At 39.4% G+C, this 18,004-nt stretch overlaps 1 protein-coding gene across 2 annotated transcripts in view; it reads left to right on the top strand.

Annotated features, from left to right (window-relative positions):
* Nucleotides 1-11,336, top strand: part of CERS6 (ceramide synthase 6) — a 134,880-nt gene extending 123,544 nt beyond the window's left edge. The window contains exons 9-11 of one of the 2 annotated variants that reach the window (XM_069781314.1): nucleotides 1,905-2,061; nucleotides 3,085-3,108; nucleotides 6,035-11,336. In XM_069781314.1, the coding sequence (XP_069637415.1) occupies nucleotides 1,905-2,061; nucleotides 3,085-3,108; nucleotides 6,035-6,196 (343 nt within the window). In that variant the 3' untranslated portion in view covers nucleotides 6,197-11,336. The remainder of the gene's footprint in view (nucleotides 1-1,904; nucleotides 2,062-3,084; nucleotides 3,109-6,034) is intronic. The other variant, XM_069781316.1, reaches the window with a different exon arrangement.
* The last annotated feature ends 6,668 nt before the right edge of the window (nucleotides 11,337-18,004 follow it).

Consider the following 18,004-nt stretch of genomic DNA (forward strand, 5'->3'; position numbering starts at 1 on the left):
TTCAGAAGCCCTTACGAGACCTGTTACATCTGCCTTCAGACAAAGCTGGAGCAGCCCAAGAGCTGGGCAGTCGTTTGCTTGATTAAACGTGCCATCTAGTGGCTAGCAGGTGATAGTTAATTTAAAAAAAGAAAGAACATAAAGCCAATGGACTTCTTAATGAATTTTTACACCAGCAGGGAAAATGGATGCAGGTTGACAAATCCTTATATTGCCTTCTTTTTCTCCCCCTAATTAACAGGCATTCATAGATCATTATTTGTTTCCAAAAATGCTGATGTTTCTACTGTCGTCCACTCTCTGCTCTCAGGCTGTTTGCTGAGGTCCACACTGAATTGTCTGCTATGGCAGAGTACTTGGGTGGAATAATTAGTGCTGTATTCACAAAGTTTCAGAAGTCATATTGTAACATCTCTATTACTGCCTGCATCTGAAATGTTGAGTCTCAAAAAATTGGTTCAAATGTCTAGAACTTCCCAAATTTCATAGAATCATAGAATGGTTTGGGTTGGAAGGGACCTTTAAATGTCATGTAGTCCAACTCCCTCTGCAATGAGCAGGGACATCTTCAACTAGATCAGGTTGCTCAAAGCCCCATCCAACCTGACCTTGAATGTTTCCAGGGATGGGAAATCTACCACCTCTCTGGGCAACCTGTTCCAGTGTTTCACCACCCTCATCATAAAAAATTTCTTCCTTATATCTAGTCTAAATCTACCCTGTTCTAGTTTACTAGACCATTACTCCTTGTTCTATCACAACAGGCCCTATTAAAAAGTTTGTCCCCATCTTTCTTATAAGCCCCCTATGAGTATTGAAAAGCTGCAATAAGGTCTCCCAGCCCTTGCCGCACCCAAGTATCCCTGTTGTCCACCTGTCCTTTATGTAACTGCTAACCCTTGCACTTGCTTGTACATAAGCAGTGTGCAAATTGGATTTTGTGAAAAAAGTGGCCGCCAGAGCTACCCAGTACCTCAGCGGTTAGCACAGGCACCCAGGATGTTCAAGACCCAGGGTTAAGCCCTTTGACTGGTTGATTATTTTGACTTTGGATTCCTGTTGGTGCTGAGGTTTCCACTGAATAAGTGCTTATGTTGGGGCACTCAGCCAAAGCCCCCCATCCCCATTCTTAGAAAACCCCATAAGAGGCTGAATCCTGCCACAGATGTGCCATTGTTTCACATGCCACTGAAATCTCACTTTAATTGAACGGTCTCAGACTGTTTTCAGTTCCACATAGCACATCACTCACCTTGCTGATACCAAGAGGGCAAAGACATCCATAGCTGTGTACAATGAAACAAACCCATCGGCTTTGAGATTGGGTTTGGGAAAGAGGGCGTCACATGGGAGTACGTAGGGAGCGTTGCCTGGCTCATGATACAGATCCGTCTCGTGTAACATGGGAGAGGTTGCAGCTCGCTGTCATGGCCTGGGAACACGGTTTGAAGAACATGTGGGTTGCACTGTAGTGTAACAGCCTCATACATGCTCTTATCCTGTGCTGATGTGGGGGCACCAAACCCCTACTGGAGGCAGTTGAGTTGGAAAAGCTTTATTTAAAAAAATGGAATAAAATGATCTTTGTTATTAATCAGAGAAGGAATTATTTGAGACAACACCTGCCAGCTTTATAAAAGAAGAGAAGAAATGCACACTTAGGATCTTTTTTTTCTATATGTGATGTTTGCAAAATGAAGTTAAACACTGAAAGCAACATTTTGATGTTGTTTCTCTCTGGAGACACCTGTGTAATTCAGTCCGAGACACTATTACTCTGAGAACCAACTATCCATGTGGATCCCATCTAATCAAGTACTTGTCATCTTGATTTAAAAAAGGGCTTCTTTCAGATTGTTGGCTTAAGGAAAGTGTTATTATTTTTCTGTCCCTTTCTCTTCTAGGATATTAAACACAACATTATTTGAACTGTATGAAGCTCTGGGCAATTTTCCTGCCTTGTGGATCTTCAATGTGCTGCTTGTGATTCTTCAAATTCTGCACTGTTTTTGGTCTTACCTAATCATAAAGGCAGCCTACAAAGCAATTTCAAAGGGCAAGGTAAGACAGCACAGTTCTGTTTCATGTTTAGGACTTTTAACGTTTTCAGTATCAATACAGGGTCACTGACTTTTTGCTTACTTTTTCTTTCTAACCCATAACACGTTACTGAAGACACATGCTGTTTTATGTAAACTTTTCCCTCCTTTCATGGAAACTTTTTTCCACTCCTTCTAACACATGTCAAATAAGTTAATATACTCTTTATAATGACTGTATTTATATGTGCTTCCACACTTCTTTTTTATAATCTGGTACACTGAACCAAACTACATTAAGCAAATTGGATTAAAAAAAAAACCCAAGCAAAATGCTTTCTTGGGGCTGCCAGATCTGGTTTTTTTTCTTTATAGTAGTTGTTAGCAAAGTGTTCATTTCACAGCTGGTAGTGATAGTAGTAATAATACAAATTGAAATTCTGCTACTTTTGCTAGTGGCAAAGTTACAAATCACAGCCTCTTCTGGGTTTTGATTTTAATGACATTCGGCAAAGGGCTATGTACTTTCTTTCTAGGATTCCCGCAGCAAGACCACTTGGGATCAAATTTAGTGTCTTGCTGCTGTTGTTACCTTTGACAGGAAGATATAATTCACAGAAATGCTAGCCCCATTATACCTGCTGTGCAGATACAACACTCACATTGAGACGGTAGAACTAATGTTTAGAGATCATGTAAGGTACAGGGCATTTTGCCCTTAAAAAGTAGAGCGCATGAGTGGATGTTTTAGACATGTGACTGCCCCCAAAGTGAATGGGATTGTTCTGCAGAAAACTGCTTTCTATGAATGTACTGGAGAGCTTAGCCTTGCACTGGACGGAGCCCAGAATCTACCACTTGCTCTATATGAAAGACAGTGCATTCATGAACTGTATTTTGCCTGGAAGCCCCACTTCAGTCTCCTCTGCTTTTAGTGATTATTAGCCTCAGCTGTCCTGTCTGAATCACACCAGTGACTTCAAAGAGCGCTTCATACTGTCTCTTACTCTGCTTGTTTATCCTTTCCCTTGTGCTGTGCTGGAAGGCTGGGAAGTGGAACCCGTTGCATGTAAGTTTCTTTCAATTTATTATGCAAAAGATTTATTCTGCACAATACTGGTGTTTGTGGGTGTTTTTTTTAATTTCTGGTTTCTGCTTGGTATTTTTATCCATTGTTTGTGTTTATATATTTAAATGAAGTCTACCTTTAAAGGCCATTTTTATTTCTTGGCTATGCATTGCCTAATACCATGCAAACCCACTTCTGGCTGTAGTATCTGGATGCTATTATGTTATAACCTTTTTTACACATATGTAACAGCAGGATAAGCAGGTGCTCTGTCACCATTCAGGAAGCATACTTGAGAGCCTAAGTCCTCTGCCTTGTAGTTCACACAATTGCACAGGAGAAAATTTAGATTGTACGAGAGCAGAGTTAGACATTCTCAGTAAGACAGTGACCAGGTTAAAGATGCACGTGTATGACATATACACGGAGGATTCTTCTTCTTTCAGATCTTAACTTACTTCCTCACTCGCAACCCCATTCTTTCCGTTTCTGCAGTAAAATAAGCAGTGTTTTCACAACACATTACAGATATCTTACAGTTGATCTTCATCTTTAATTATTGTTTTATTTTTGTACTACTAGTATCCACCTTTGGAACAGCTCAGCTGATAAAGCAATTTATTATCATTAAATTTGTAACTAATTCTGATCATCTATTTCTTACTCATTGTTCTGCTTAGGAGTTTTATAAACCTAGATATATATTTTCTAGACTACTTCTGTAGAAATTACTCCAGTGGGTTCTTTTGGGAATAAACAAAGAGACTGAAGTACTGCAAGATGTGTTGCATTCATATCAGATTTTAAGTGCAGAGACCCTGGTATGTTGCTGCATTTTAAAAATAAAGAGAGCAGAGTTTAACAGAAGTGGCTGCAGCATAGAATCTTCTTTTGATTGTTTGGCTTCAGGGCAGGACCCTAGCAGAAGAATTGTCAGTGAATATAATATATTAAGAGAATTTAAGATGACACGGAATTTTTTGATCATCCTGTCTGCCCTCACGTCAATCACAGGCACTCAGTACTCTGTATTGGGCCCATTCTCTTCTGTCTGATAAAAGTATAATTCTAAGTGTACTTCTGTATCCCCAACAGCTTTAATATAAAAGTCCCTTTATATAAAAGAGACTGAAGTAATCTGTTAATTGAAGCTGTGTAAGTATGGAATCAAATTTCTGACCTCACCTGAAGTCCAGTTTCATGGGTGTCAGAATTGCAGGCTTGCTAGACATTGACATTGAAAACTTTACTTATTAGGAGGTATATGGGAACTGTGTGTTTCTTTTTTCTCTGTTCCCAAGCAAGTAGTGTCAGTCAGGTGTTATGATATTACAAGGATGGTAGCAACACTGGGAGCCCCAAAGGCAAATGGCTGTTTCTGAGGCGAGAGCTGGAGAGCAGAATTGTCATGAGGGCTTTCTGGTGTAGAGGAGGATTACTGTAAGCAAAAAATTACATGCAGTGGCCCTGTTCTTAAATTGTTTTGATTTGGGGGGAAAAAGACTTGCCATGTGTTTTGCCCCCTTTATTTCAATTTGCTATAGTAAAGTCAATTGTAATTGCCCGATGTGGCAACCAGCACAGCATGGATAGACTCTGAAGGAATTAGGAAGCTCAGCTATACAAATGGGTAAGAAGCAAGCATGGAAAGCTGCATCTTTAAAGCTGCATGCAGCTTAGACTTCAGACCTCTTTCCATTGATGCTTTTTTTTACTTCATCTGAGGCACTCTTACCAGTTTTGGAGATGTTCAAGGTCAGAGTGGGTAGAGCTCTGGGTCACCTTACCTGGCTCTACAGCTGACCCTACTTTCAGCAGAAGGTTGGACGTAGACTTCCTGAGGTCCCTTCTGACCCAAGTTATCCTACGATCCTACATGTTGGCAGGTGCCATTGTCACCTCCCTGGGAGAAACATGCCATTAAAACCAGGGCAGGCAGGGCCTTTTCTTTGCAGGGTTTTCTTTTCTGTTGTCCTTGTTTGGTCTCCTTTACCTGCCTGTTGTTGGCTTCCTCATGTTTTCACTTGTTTTGGGTGCACCTGACTGAATAAGGTGAAGCAAAGTCACCTCAGGGATTCTGAAGGGACTCAGTTCTCAAACTTAGTGAAAGAGCTCTACAAAGGAGGAGAGTGGACTCCTTAACATAAGGAACAGCATTCACCCAGGAAATGGGTATAAACTGGCAGGAAAGAAGTCAGCTGGAAATTAGCACGAAATCCCTAGCAATTAAGGTCAGTTTCTGAAACAGCTTTCCAGTGACACAATGGGGCAGGCAGTTGAACTGCTGAAGTACGTTTGTGGTTCCTGTGGTAGGGACTGAAGTGGACTATGTCTACGGTTTCCAAGCCCTGTTCTCACCACTTGCCTGAAGTCAGAGACTGGAGTTACCTGGTGCAGTGAGTTATGTTTTGGCCAGTACTCCTGTCTCCTACTGCCAGCCTGTAGCACTGTTCCCTGGAGCCGTGTGGCCTCTAGAGAATGAGTTGGGAGGTGAGGGGGAGGAAGTTGGGGTGAATATTTTGTACTATCAGGTCAAAGGGAAACACCCCAAAGGAAGCAAAGGAAATAAAGTTGTAGTAGGAGGGCAGAGGGGTCTGAGGCTAGGTTGAACTTGGGAGCTTGAATTATTAGTTCCTTTAGTCTGTGCACAACCCTTTGCTTTGAGCACTGTGCCTGCACTTGAACATACTACCTTCAACGCACCAGTGCAAAGTTCTCAACCTGCCTTTGCACATGGCATATGTGTGTACAGGCATCTGTGTTTGAAGTGAGTCCAGGCAGGCAAAGGCAGAGAAGTGTGCCAGAGCTGAGACCACCTTCAAAGCTCAAATTGAAAAATGTTTGAATTCTCTGATTCTCTTGAACCGAAAAGCTCAGTTGTTTTCTTACAATCACCTACTGCTTGCTGCTTTTTCAAATTCTACAGGTAGCAAAGGATGACCGAAGTGACATTGAGTCAAGCTCAGATGAGGAAGAAACAGTACCTCGTTCAAAGACCCTGCACAGCACTATCACCACTAATGGGACTAGCGGTGCCAATGGGACAAATGGGTATCTTACTGGTGGCACTTGCTCAGAGGAGCATTAATCCTTGAGTTCAATCATGAGACACGAACAGAATGAACTGTTTGCTACTGGAAGTAAATTATAAGTTGTGAATGCGGTTTCTTCATATATCTCAGCATCAGAAAAAATTAGGAGTATCAAAGCATTCTGATAGCGCACTGCCATATTTCCTGTTTGTGAATGAAGACAACACACCATTCTGTATACGTAGGCATGCTGTATGTGTATGTAACTGACACAATGGGAGCAGTATTTTCACTTGTACTGTCTTTGAAATATTATTTATTTTGTGTTCTTTTGGGAACTTCTGGACAAAAGGGAATATCCATTCTCAACCTTTATCTCTTCGGATTCTCAGTGGTAGAGAGCATCATGCTCAGATCTCTTCTGTCCATCCCTGTTGCTTTTGCTGAGTCTGCTATAAGTAATAGTTGCTTGATTTGTTACTTACAGTAAGATAGAACATAGCTTTATAGATTCTAGATCTGCTTCAGATATTTTTGCTATCTTTGTGTTTTAAAGTGCTGGTTTTGAAATTGCCTATCAAATCACAGTGGCCATTCCTCCAACGTAAAGTTTTAAAACACTGGATTGATATTTTAAATAGTAGGTAATGTGGTCGATTAGCAATTTGGGGAAAAAAACTGTGGTAATTGTGGGATATTATTTTAGCATAATTTAAAATTCAATTTGGTGGTTAATTGCATTAGAAGTAGACTTGATTTGTTGTGCAAATACCCAAAAGCATTGATGTCAATGATTGGGATAAACTCATTCTCACTTTTTTTTTTTTTTGCCTTGCAATTTTTGACCTCTACAGATTTTAGCTTTTTGCAGAGATTCCATGTTGAAAGGTGTTTGTTCAAGTGCACCATTGTGAATCCAGACATCACTCCTGAAACTGTTCTTGCACGTTCAGATGGATCAGAGCAGGGGTGTAATGGAAAAAATAGCAGATGAAAAGTTCATTGCTTCCTCGGACACAGTTCAGTCTAGGTATCGTTCTTATAATTATTGCCACTTTCTTGGTAGGGTGAAGAGAGAGAAGGCAGAATGTCATACATTACTAGGATTAGTTTATTTTAAATGCATGAAAACTTAAGCAAAATTCAGTTAATGTAATTCACAGCAAACTTTGAATGCTCAGCAGTATTTCATCACCTCTACAAATAAAATTAAGGGTGTCTGTAAAATAATTTTGCCCTCCTTTTTCATCCAAGATTTAGAAATTGTCCCAAAGAAGACAAATTAACACCCAAAATAAACATCTTTTTAAACATTATATACACACTTCTTCCAGTCTCTAGATCAAAGTTTGATGTAGGATGCTAAGGATCAACCAACTCTTGCAGGACACTTTTTTTTTTGACAGCAGTGCCAAAAGTAGGCAAGGTTCTTGGGTAACAGACTCTATGCAACCTACTGTTCAACAGTATTGTTTATGTGCACACAGAACCAATGTGCTTATAGACCAAAGACTTATATATATATTTAAAAAAAAAAAGGAAAAAAAAAAAAAAAAAAGGAAGGAACAAACCAGGAAAAAAATGTAACGGTGTGTCTTCTATATACAAAGAGATTGGAGTGCCGTGTTCAGCTGGAACTCTAAGCCAGGAGATCTTTCTGATTCCTTCCACCTATGCAAATAGCAAAATATAGATGGTTTCTGATGCCATAAAACATGTTTAAAGGCTCTATTTTATACAGACTCCATGGAAGAAAGTTGTGTTGCCACTTCTTTCTTTTGAAAAACTGAGATTTGTCCTATTCTATTGGTCACTCTTGAAAACTTCTGAAACCTTTATTATCCAATAGGGACCCTTGTGTGTTAGCAAAAAATGTGCTAAAAGTAAAGGCAGAATGGCATGAATGAAAATAATACCTCCACTTAGTAGACAGTAAAGGTAAGGAAACCAAAAAACTGTAAATCATAGAAGAGCTGTCAGTTTTACTACCCACAGAGCATCTTTTGAAAAAGCCAGGTAACCTTGTAATTCAGCAGCTGCATAGCTTCTATGTCCACAAGTATATCTGAGGGGGCAAGGAAATCTTATTTAAATCTCCTTCTCCCCCAGAAGCTTCTCTGCCTCTAATTTTTCTCATCTGTCTCCTGTGCCTCTGATTTCATACAGTTATCAGCAGGGCAGGTTATACATGTGAAAATACAGTAATTGCAAGAAAAAGTATCCTATCCACAGTATTTGAACTGGCGATTGTTTAATAATTTCTGTCAAAATGATACCGAGATTTTAAAACAAAACCATCCTGAGAGATTTTCAATGAACATTATAATTTCTGAAATATGACCTGCTAGGATGATAATTGAGAATAGCAGTTTAAACACACCTCTTTCATGGTGTTGATTACTACCTCCACTGGACCATTTCCCATCTGCAAAGATGGTTGCAAAAATGGCATTCTGGCAAAATATTTTGTCTTACATGGGGACAGAATGTTGCTCTGAACTATCAACATAGGCAACATACATACAATAGTACTGTAATGTTGTTGATACCAGGACAGAGAGCGGTTCCCAATAACAATCGCTGTGGAAGAGGCAGGAGACCTTTGGTCCCTGTTGGTCCTCCCCAGTTGTGCTCTATAGTGTTGATTCAGATGTACAGTCAAGGCTACAACCCTTGAAATGATTTACCATCACTGGCTACATATGCTCTTAGTGTATCCCCACTCTTAAATAATGCAACTTGGATTGAAACTCTTCCTTTAAGGTTTAAATTCAGTTTGCATCTTTGATGCGCTAAAGCATGTACACAGTTACCATGGTCCATCTGACTCCCAGTGACTTACTTATCTCCTATAAACCTGGGTTTTGGAGTCCTTTCTTAGCAGCCTAGAATAAACTTAATACAGATATGTCTGGAAAATAGGTGAGATGAGAGATTCAGATGACACATTTGGGGAAATGGGGTAAGAGTAAGGAAGCACTGAGAACTTCACTAAATTTTGCTAAACAATCACTAAACTTCCAAGCTACAGTTGTTTTACAAAAATTAAAAATTCACACAATTCTTTCTGTCTTTCTTGGGAAGGACCAAGCGTTCTAGTGACCATACATGGCAGCGTGTTTTAATTCATTGCGTTAACCAATGGATGTCAAAACTTTGGCTTCATCTTCCACCCTGCAGAGAGAATGTCATGCAACTATTTCCTTTTTCACTTGAATTTGTTTGCTTCTCTGCCGAAGAGCTTTGCAAGGTGGTTTTGGAGGCCATCAAGAATTTAGAGGATAATTGCGTATATTCCAGGAAATTGATTGAAATTATTTGCATGGCTCATGGTAAATGCGAGATCTTAAAATGTTCTGTATATTCGTACCTTTTGTAGAATTGTCATTTTAGTCATTTTAGAAATGATGGTTTGTACTCTATAACCGATTTGTCTTCAAGTTCTATGCTACCTTTTTATAGTATGGTACATGACACAGTGGTTGAGATGTTGAAGTAGAAAAATGAGGAAATTATATGTAGAGTTTATTAGTAAATAGTAAGAATTTGTCTTCTCTCCCTAGCCAGCCCAGAATATAGTAAAATAAGATTCAGGTCTCCCTTTGTTTACTTTTTCCCATATTGGCATATTTTGTACCAAAAGAAAAATATATGGTGGGGGTTTTTTTTCGTAAGGAACTAAAACCAAACACTGCAGAAAATGGTAGAAATATCTGATTGAGCAACAAGGGTGGACGTTGGAGTCTTTTGGATCTTGATCAATGTTAAGTAGTGCTAGTTCTAAAATACCAAAGTGTCCCATGCTGTTTCCTTGTTGCCATTTTGTAGTTTTTTCTATGTGTTATTTATTTAATGATTCCAGCAGAATTGGAACAGGTGTGAACAGCTTCATATGCTCCTGTCTCAGCCTGTGACCATTCTGTGTGATTGACAATACCAAATCCTTTTTCTGAGACCCAAGTACATGGACTAAAGCTTTGCTTACAGTGAAGTGATTCCTGTCTTAAATCTGTATCTGTTTCAGGTGACAATCACTTTCTGGTTCTGAACAGGACACGACGGCAAAAGCCGTTACCCTGCAGCAAACGTCAGTGATGATCAACACTGGTTGATATAGACACCGCGTTTGTTTTATGCAGAGTATTCTAGTAGGAAGCCTAATGCCTGTTTCATTCAGCTACTCATTACTGCAGCCTTCCATATTCTCAAGAGAAATATGGGCTACCGCTGGTTTTCTACAGTTGATGCTTTGGTATTTTTTTAATCTCTTTGCTACAACTCATTTTTGTACGTCTCTCTATTGTCTACTTCTTGTGACATTTGTGTGAGAGGAGCTATCAAATACTTTTTACCCTTCCTGTAATGTAGACCCTATTAGGCCTAACTTCAGTGTTCTGCAAACTACAGTTGCCTTTAAACCATAAAGCAAAACCAGTTTGTATTACTTGTTTTGACTGGTTTTGATTTGGAAGAGGGACCTAATGGGAACTTCAGTAAGACAACCTTCCTCTTTTTTTCTTTTCTTTTTAAAAAGCACTAGTGGAAGTTTGGAGTGGTGTACCTGTATAGCCTTCAAATTGTAAAGATTTCTGATTGTAGTTGCAATGAAAACACAGTGTTTGAGTGTGTCTGTACAGAATTCTCAGGCTTTGAAATTGCTTTCAATTAAAAAACTGGAGGAGATACTATGAAATGGTGTTTTGGAGCCATGACAATTGATCACACGTCAGACAAAAGACAAAAATGATTGTTGTAAATGACCTGAAATGACCTGTGCAACAAACACATTTTCTGGCTTCTGTTGAGCTTCAGCTTCTTGCAGTTCCAGGGTTTAACTTCTATACACAAGCTCTCATACCGTACTGTATATGTTGGCTGCCTGTCGCAAGTCAGGGTGAGGCAGATGACACTATTTCACCTGTGTTTTCATGACGATCCTGTGCTTGAGCAACTCTTTCAGAAATGCAGTGATGTGTAGGAACTCCACTGTCCCAGACACAGTGATGTGCTAGCTAGAAATCCTTTCTTGTATAGCTGTTGTGTAGAACTTTGGGAGTTATTTTGTGTTTAGCTTGGTTGGTTTGGGGTTTTTTTAATATGGAAAATAATTACTCCTCATAAAATCTCTGGAACCAATCAGTATTGTGGGCTATTTTAATTTGGAGACACTTTAATAATAAACATAAGTATTAGGAATGTAGTGTCAGTTTTCTTCTCTTTTCTATGAAATGCGAACAATGTTTTCCTTTGTTTTAGCTCAAAGATTGTTATCCACGCTGCAGACTGCAGCACTTTTAGAGCAGATCCAAGTATGTGTTTGCTGATTTCGTCACTGTGGTATTTTATGTTATTTCTTGTATGAAACTGTAACAGTAAGTGTTAGAAGGACAAGTTCTCTCTATACAAATTAAAATATTTTTATTTAAAAAAAAAAGACATTTTGCTAGCATTTCAAAAGTAAAATTTTGCCTGTTAATCATTTCTGAATGTCTAGCTGGACCCACTTTGAAAAAACTGTCTTTTTTCAGTCTAGGTAGTCAGAGTTTCTTGAAAGTAAATGTTCATTCAGATGTTTCGGGCTAACTGTCGGTCAGCAAAGCGCCACCTACTAACCACTTCTGGAAGTCGGAGAAGAGGGCCACTCTTGTACAGTGGTTCTCCTGAGAAAAAGCTGCAGCCCTTGATTTTGCAAAGGAAGCTGCATCTTTCAGACCCCTGCCATTACAGTAGACCAAATCTGCTTGCTTATTTATGATAGGATTCTATGTTTTTTCATCACTGTTAAAAGGAAGAGTGGTAAAGGATTTTGCTTTTTTTTTTTTTTAAATGAGCTATCTATGTGTAGCAATGCACTGAGCTGGACTTGCTTTCATACACTCACCAAAGTAAAGCCTACAAAATACCATTGTCAGGCAGACTCTGGTGCAGTATTAAAAGATGATGAGGAAGTACTTAGAAATGGGATGCATGAAAACATTCTTACAACTTCAGCAGAAAATTAAGGCAACAGTTCTCATAACACAAATACCATTTATGTAGGAGTCTTCACACATCAGTTGAAGTTTTGCCTCCAGGAGAGAGGTAAACCTGGTGATTTGCATTGTGTTTAAAGAACTAATTAATATGTCTCCATAATAATATGTACCAAGAATCTTGTAGTGCATTTAATATGGCATTTAAATTCTTGGTTATTGAAGAGATTTAATTATGTGGAAATTTGTCCAGTTGTATGTCTAATGCATTTTGCTTCCTATTCCACGTATATCCCTCAAGTTGCAAAGCACAAGGGAGAGCCATTGTGTACAGAAACAGTTCAGGATAATGCGAAAAAGAACAAGAATTTTTTGATGTGCTGCCTTTAAGTCTGTAAAGGTCCTTCTGTACAAGAAACGCAGTGGTTCTCAGAAGACGACAGGAGGTCTGTGCTGCTTTAGAAGAGCTAAAAGGCGGTGACACAGTCTTCTGTGGTACAGAAGGTGAGTGGAAGGAATCCGAATGTGTAACTGTGCCGGATGGGCAAATCGCCACGTGACTCAATAGCTCATCATGCTGTGATGAACAGAGGCTGGGAGCTTCTGTGGAGGGGCTTCCTGCTCCACGCCATTAGTCACAGCGCGGCTAGTGTGGGTGGAGGGTTGCTGTTTCCCTAATTTATGCTGGATTTTTGGTCGTCTTTGTGCCCTGTTCTGCAGGATGCTAGTCCTGCCCCTTGTCACGTTTTATACTGCCTAACCTTGCCAGTGAGATACCTTCTTAAGTGGATTTCATAAAGCAGGGTGCCAATTTGTGCTCAGGTATAGAGGAGTCTGGGATAGTTGTCATTTGGTCATCATAGGCTGTTTTCCACAGAGTTCCCATGCTGGGGAATTTTAAAATGGGAGCACACTCTATAATAAAAAGTACGAGTGATACCAAATGAACATTGGTATATGTAATAGGTATGAAACTGGAATGCACGCTGGGCAAACTTGCATATCCTGACTTTTCAGCAGTGACTGCCCTCCCTCCTGGACTGCAAAATCCAGAGATTGCAGCTCTGTAAAAAGTTAATTCCAATAATACAAAACATATTTGTGCAAAGCAAATGAATAAAAGAATAACTATGTATCAGCTAGGCAGAATAATGGTGTACCTAAGGCGCGTGCCATGCCAGGTGTCCTGGTTTTGGCTGGGATAGAATTAATTTCCTTCCTAGTAGCTGGTACAGTGCTGTGTTTTGGATTTAGTGTGAGAATAATGTTGATAACACACTGCTGTTTTAGTTGTTGCTAAGTAGCGCTTATCCTAAGTTAAGGATTTTTCAGTTTCCCATGCTCTGCCAGCAAGCAGGTGTACAAGAAGCTTGGGAGGGACCATGGCCAGCACAGCTGACCAGAACTAGTCAAAGGGATATTCCGTACCATAGAACGTCATACTCAGTATATAAACGGGGGGGGGAGTTGGTGGGGAGGGGCGGATTGCTGCTCGGGCATCAGTCAGGGGTTGGTGAGCAATTGCATTGTGCATCACTTTGCTTGGGTCTAATTTTTCTCTTTGTTATATTCCTTTTCATTACAGTTATTATTATTGTTGTTATTATATTTTTATTATTGTTACTATCATATTTTAGTTTAGTTATTAAACTGTTCTTATCTCAACCCACGAGTTTAACTTTTTTTCCCCCCCCAGTTCTCCTCCCCATCCAGCTGGGAGCTGGGAGGAGTGAGCGAGTGGCTGTGTGGTGCTTAGTTGCTGGCTGGGGTTAAACCAGGACACCAGGCCTAACTCGGCAGAGCTCTGCCAGTAGAAGACAACAGTGCCCACAGGAGGCCTCTCCACCACGTAGTGGAGCTTGTACCTTAGAAGGCAGCTTTATCGCTATAGGATAAAACACACTAGAGAAAGGTGTTTTATACCTATCTTCTTCAGTCCTGAGTCTGCCAAGCTGTTGATGATTCTTGTAGAGGGATTGCTTAAATGCAGAGGTGTGTGCAACGCTGAGGTGTTTGTAAGGTTCTGACTTTCAGATGTAATCGTTTAGGTGTGACACAGAACCGTTGGCTTTTAGTCACTGGAAAGTGCAATATAAAAATCAAGTATTACAAGATAGTTGAGTATTGTAGTTTTTATCTGTAAGAGCAGCAGGATCAACTTGTAATGTTAGTGCTGTAGTTCACTAATTAGATGAAAAGGTAACGTACTTTTTAAAGCTACTTGCTGGCAACATGTATTTCCATTCCCAAATTAATACCCTTTCCTAAACATCTGAAAAACACCATTGTACATCTGACCTTTTTTAAACACTTCCAAGTGTAAGGTCCTCTCACTAGAAAATAATACACAGCTTATTTTTCACTCTTTCCAAAACAGGACTGAGGAAGGCTCCCATACAATAGCATAGCAGTAGCATTTCTTGCCATATTTAGGCAACTTTTTGCAATGTCCCCACATGAAAAAATAATCCTGAAATTCAGAGGTGGAATGTGATCCTTCCTTAATTAAAATTGCATCAACTTCCTCCTGCATTAACCTAGCTAGCAACTTTCTGTCCTGTTTCTGAGCTTGTTTTAAAGATAACCTCCCCTTTTAACTCCCAGTAATAGTAATTTTAATTACTGTTGCGCTCCTAAGGTATCTTTGAAAGAGCTGCTTCCTACCAGAAGGGCTTGCTATTTTACAGTTATATTTGTGTAGTCTCATCTAATTTTAACTTAAACTTATTTCAGCCAAAGCATTTAGATACTACTGTATCTCATTTTTATATGTGGTTTCTCACTGAACAATCTCCAAATGAGATCAGTGCCCACAGCTGTTATTTTATTGGACAACCTAATCCATACACCAGCTCCAGAAAAGGATTTGCATGTTAGTAGTCTAGATCACTTAAAGGTCCAACATTTGATCCTTCAGCAATGTTGAGGAAGTGATGACCTGAGTTGTGGTACCCCCTGGACCAGGTGGATGTAAAAAGCAGCCAGGACTGCTGTCCAGACTAGAAGCGGCTTTTTTAAATAGCTGTTCCCCTTTCATAACAATTCCCTACTAATTGAATCAATTTTTTAAAATAAATCCATAATAAAATCCATTAATTTAAATAAATTAATTTTGTCAGATAAAAAGCATGTGAACCATTGAGATTGCTCATACTTAAGCTATGATGGTCTGTGCTACTCTTGCAACTAGTCCAAGCACCCGGCACAAACAGAGCTGTTTCGTGTGGGAGAATTCTTATATAAGAACTCATCTGTAAGATTTGACAGGTAAGTACTATAAAATGCTAACTATATTATTTGGAAGAGAAAAAATGGATTGCTAACAGTGACATTAGCTGCCATCTGGATAGGATTAATGCACAATCAAAAGCAAGATTGGATGCAAATTTTTAACGCTTGTTCGGCACCAAACAATATGGTTGAGAAATGATAGTTGAGGGAAACTTCAGCAGGAGCAGCTGAGAAAAGTAAACCGGCTTTCTCATGTAAATTGCATGAACATTGACTGTAAATTTGGTATTTTGATTCATTGCGATGCCATTAGCAGAACACTTAGTAAAGGTGGTCCCTACTGTAATACAGTCCCAAGCAGACTGTCAGAATTACGGACTAACCTTGTAGAAGGCTGGAGCCTAAAATGACAGGTAATTGCTGCAGATTTGCAGTTGACAGCATTGAGTATTGCATGTCAGAAGAGGTTTTCCCTGTTTACTTTAGAAACATGATTTTATCAGATAGATGGCTTGTCTGCCTTTGCACTAAGAATAGGAAAATACAGGCCAGTAAGTTATGCTGATACTGACAACTAATGTTAAAAGAATACAATTACCGAGTTGCTGCTTTGTCTTTCCATTAATGGGGCTGTGTCGGACATGGAGTTAGACAAGGAAATTTATCTCTTGTTAGCTTCATTTGGAAAGTTAAGTATTAGTTATTTGCTTGTTTTTATTTTTAACCTATGAGGTAAGCGTTTATATGAATGTATTGTGCTTTAACTTAGACAGATAGTACACCACCCACGAGGTCACCCCTCTATCACTTCTACCTACTCCTCGCTTAGCCAAAAAGTTAATGTATGCAGTCTGCTCTTAAATGCCTGGAATCCTTTATGATGATTGCCATCAGCATAAAGTAAGTGTAGCATGCTTCTCAATCAAAACAATAATGATGTATAGCTGGTGTTCGTTCAATAGACCTGTTCCTCTGCCAAGCCAGTTATTCCAGCTGAAACTCTGATGCAGAAGATACTGGATAGCGAAGAACTGAGCCCATGATCCAGTAGCCAGTGCAAAAGAATCCAATGAGGCAAACCAGTCAAAGAGCATGTGTCCGTGCAGAGAGTTACTCATCAAACAGTCACAAAACAGGTCAGTCAATAGCAATTAGTATTGTTCAACATGCTGTGACTGAAGAGGAAGGAAGTCAAATTAACACTAATTGTATCTTCTTTCAATTCATCATTTCAGTGCATGGCCACTTTAAAATATATATAAGGTCTTACAAAAACACTACACTTTTACATGATTAAACACTATTTTTAGCAGTCTGTCAGTCTCCCTGACAGCTTTTGAACCTGTTGCTCAGTTAGCCCACATTTGAAAAGGAGATTGTGTTGCAGCTATCACTGTTCTTACAGCGTACTAAAAATCAGCAAGCAGGTAAAGGAGAGAACCACAAATCAATGCTCTGTACTGGAGGAAGAGTAGGCAGCGTGCGACCGTTGTCCTGCAGCTTTAGCAGCAGCCAAGCAGAGGGAGGCTAAACCAGCAAAACTCAGGAGTGGCACTGGCTCTCATCCTGGAGGGAGACTGTAAAGAAGAGCTGGGATATTGCCCTGAAGAGGATGGCACCGTTTAAGGACAAAACCACAGATTTGTAGGAAATCAGGCTTCATTGCCTCTGCTTCTGCTGAAAAAACTTGTTTACAAGCTCAAGATTCTAAAGGGTTCTTTGTGTATAATTGTTAGAGTGGTTAGGGATAAGAAGGACAAAAAGAATGGAGTCTCACCGTCTGGCAGAGCCATTCCCCCCAACACTTCAGGCATGCAATCCTATTTCAGCAGTAAAGCCTGCTGTAATTGGATTGCAACTATTGCTTTCAAAAAGGTAAGAGTATTACCATAATTATTTAGTACAGTTTATTCATACAGTTAAAAAATGTACTGCAATCTGCCTGTGGGACTAAAAGTGATTTATGTGTGCATACGTTTGTTATATTGGATTCGGCAGGGCTTTTAAAAAGTTATAAATTACTCACAAATTAGTTCACAGTGATTTTAGAGTATTATAATGACAGGACTAATTTAGACAATTTCAAGATACTGAATAAATTCATGGTTTATTGAAGCATTAGAGAAGACAGTAAGTAATATAACACAATTGGAATATGACAGAAGCACAGCATAACTTCCACATCGTTCTTAATTTTCAGAAGTGTAGCCAATACTTGTTTGTTTGCTTTTCAAAATGTGTCTAACAACATCCAAGGGGGTTTATGAAAAATGTCAACAAACTCAGCTTAACCACCTCCACTCTTGGTTGAGTAGGTGTGTAACAAAACTGTCCTGTTAGCCAGGACTCTTAAAGTAATTTGATATCTTTTCAAATCTGATCTCCAGCTAGCATACAAAGAGTTGTGATTAAATGCACTTAATACATGTTATTAATGTTTAATACTAATTTGTCTTCCAAGCAGTCCTTAAATTCACAGTGTGTTTCCAATATCTAATAAGTTCAACACCTTTTTTTCCAGATTTTTACATTATATTATGAGATAAATTTGATGAGGTGCTGAGCACCAGTGCATCAGCAGTTTTCTGTATGGTCAGCACTAGTTGATGGCCCATGCACTTCAAGCTTGACCCTTGGTAGCTAAGTACAGGTCAGCAGTTT

The sequence above is a fragment of the Haliaeetus albicilla genome, chromosome 4 (genome assembly GCF_947461875.1).
Source record: "Haliaeetus albicilla chromosome 4, bHalAlb1.1, whole genome shotgun sequence".
Taxonomy (NCBI): Eukaryota; Metazoa; Chordata; class Aves; order Accipitriformes; family Accipitridae; genus Haliaeetus; species Haliaeetus albicilla.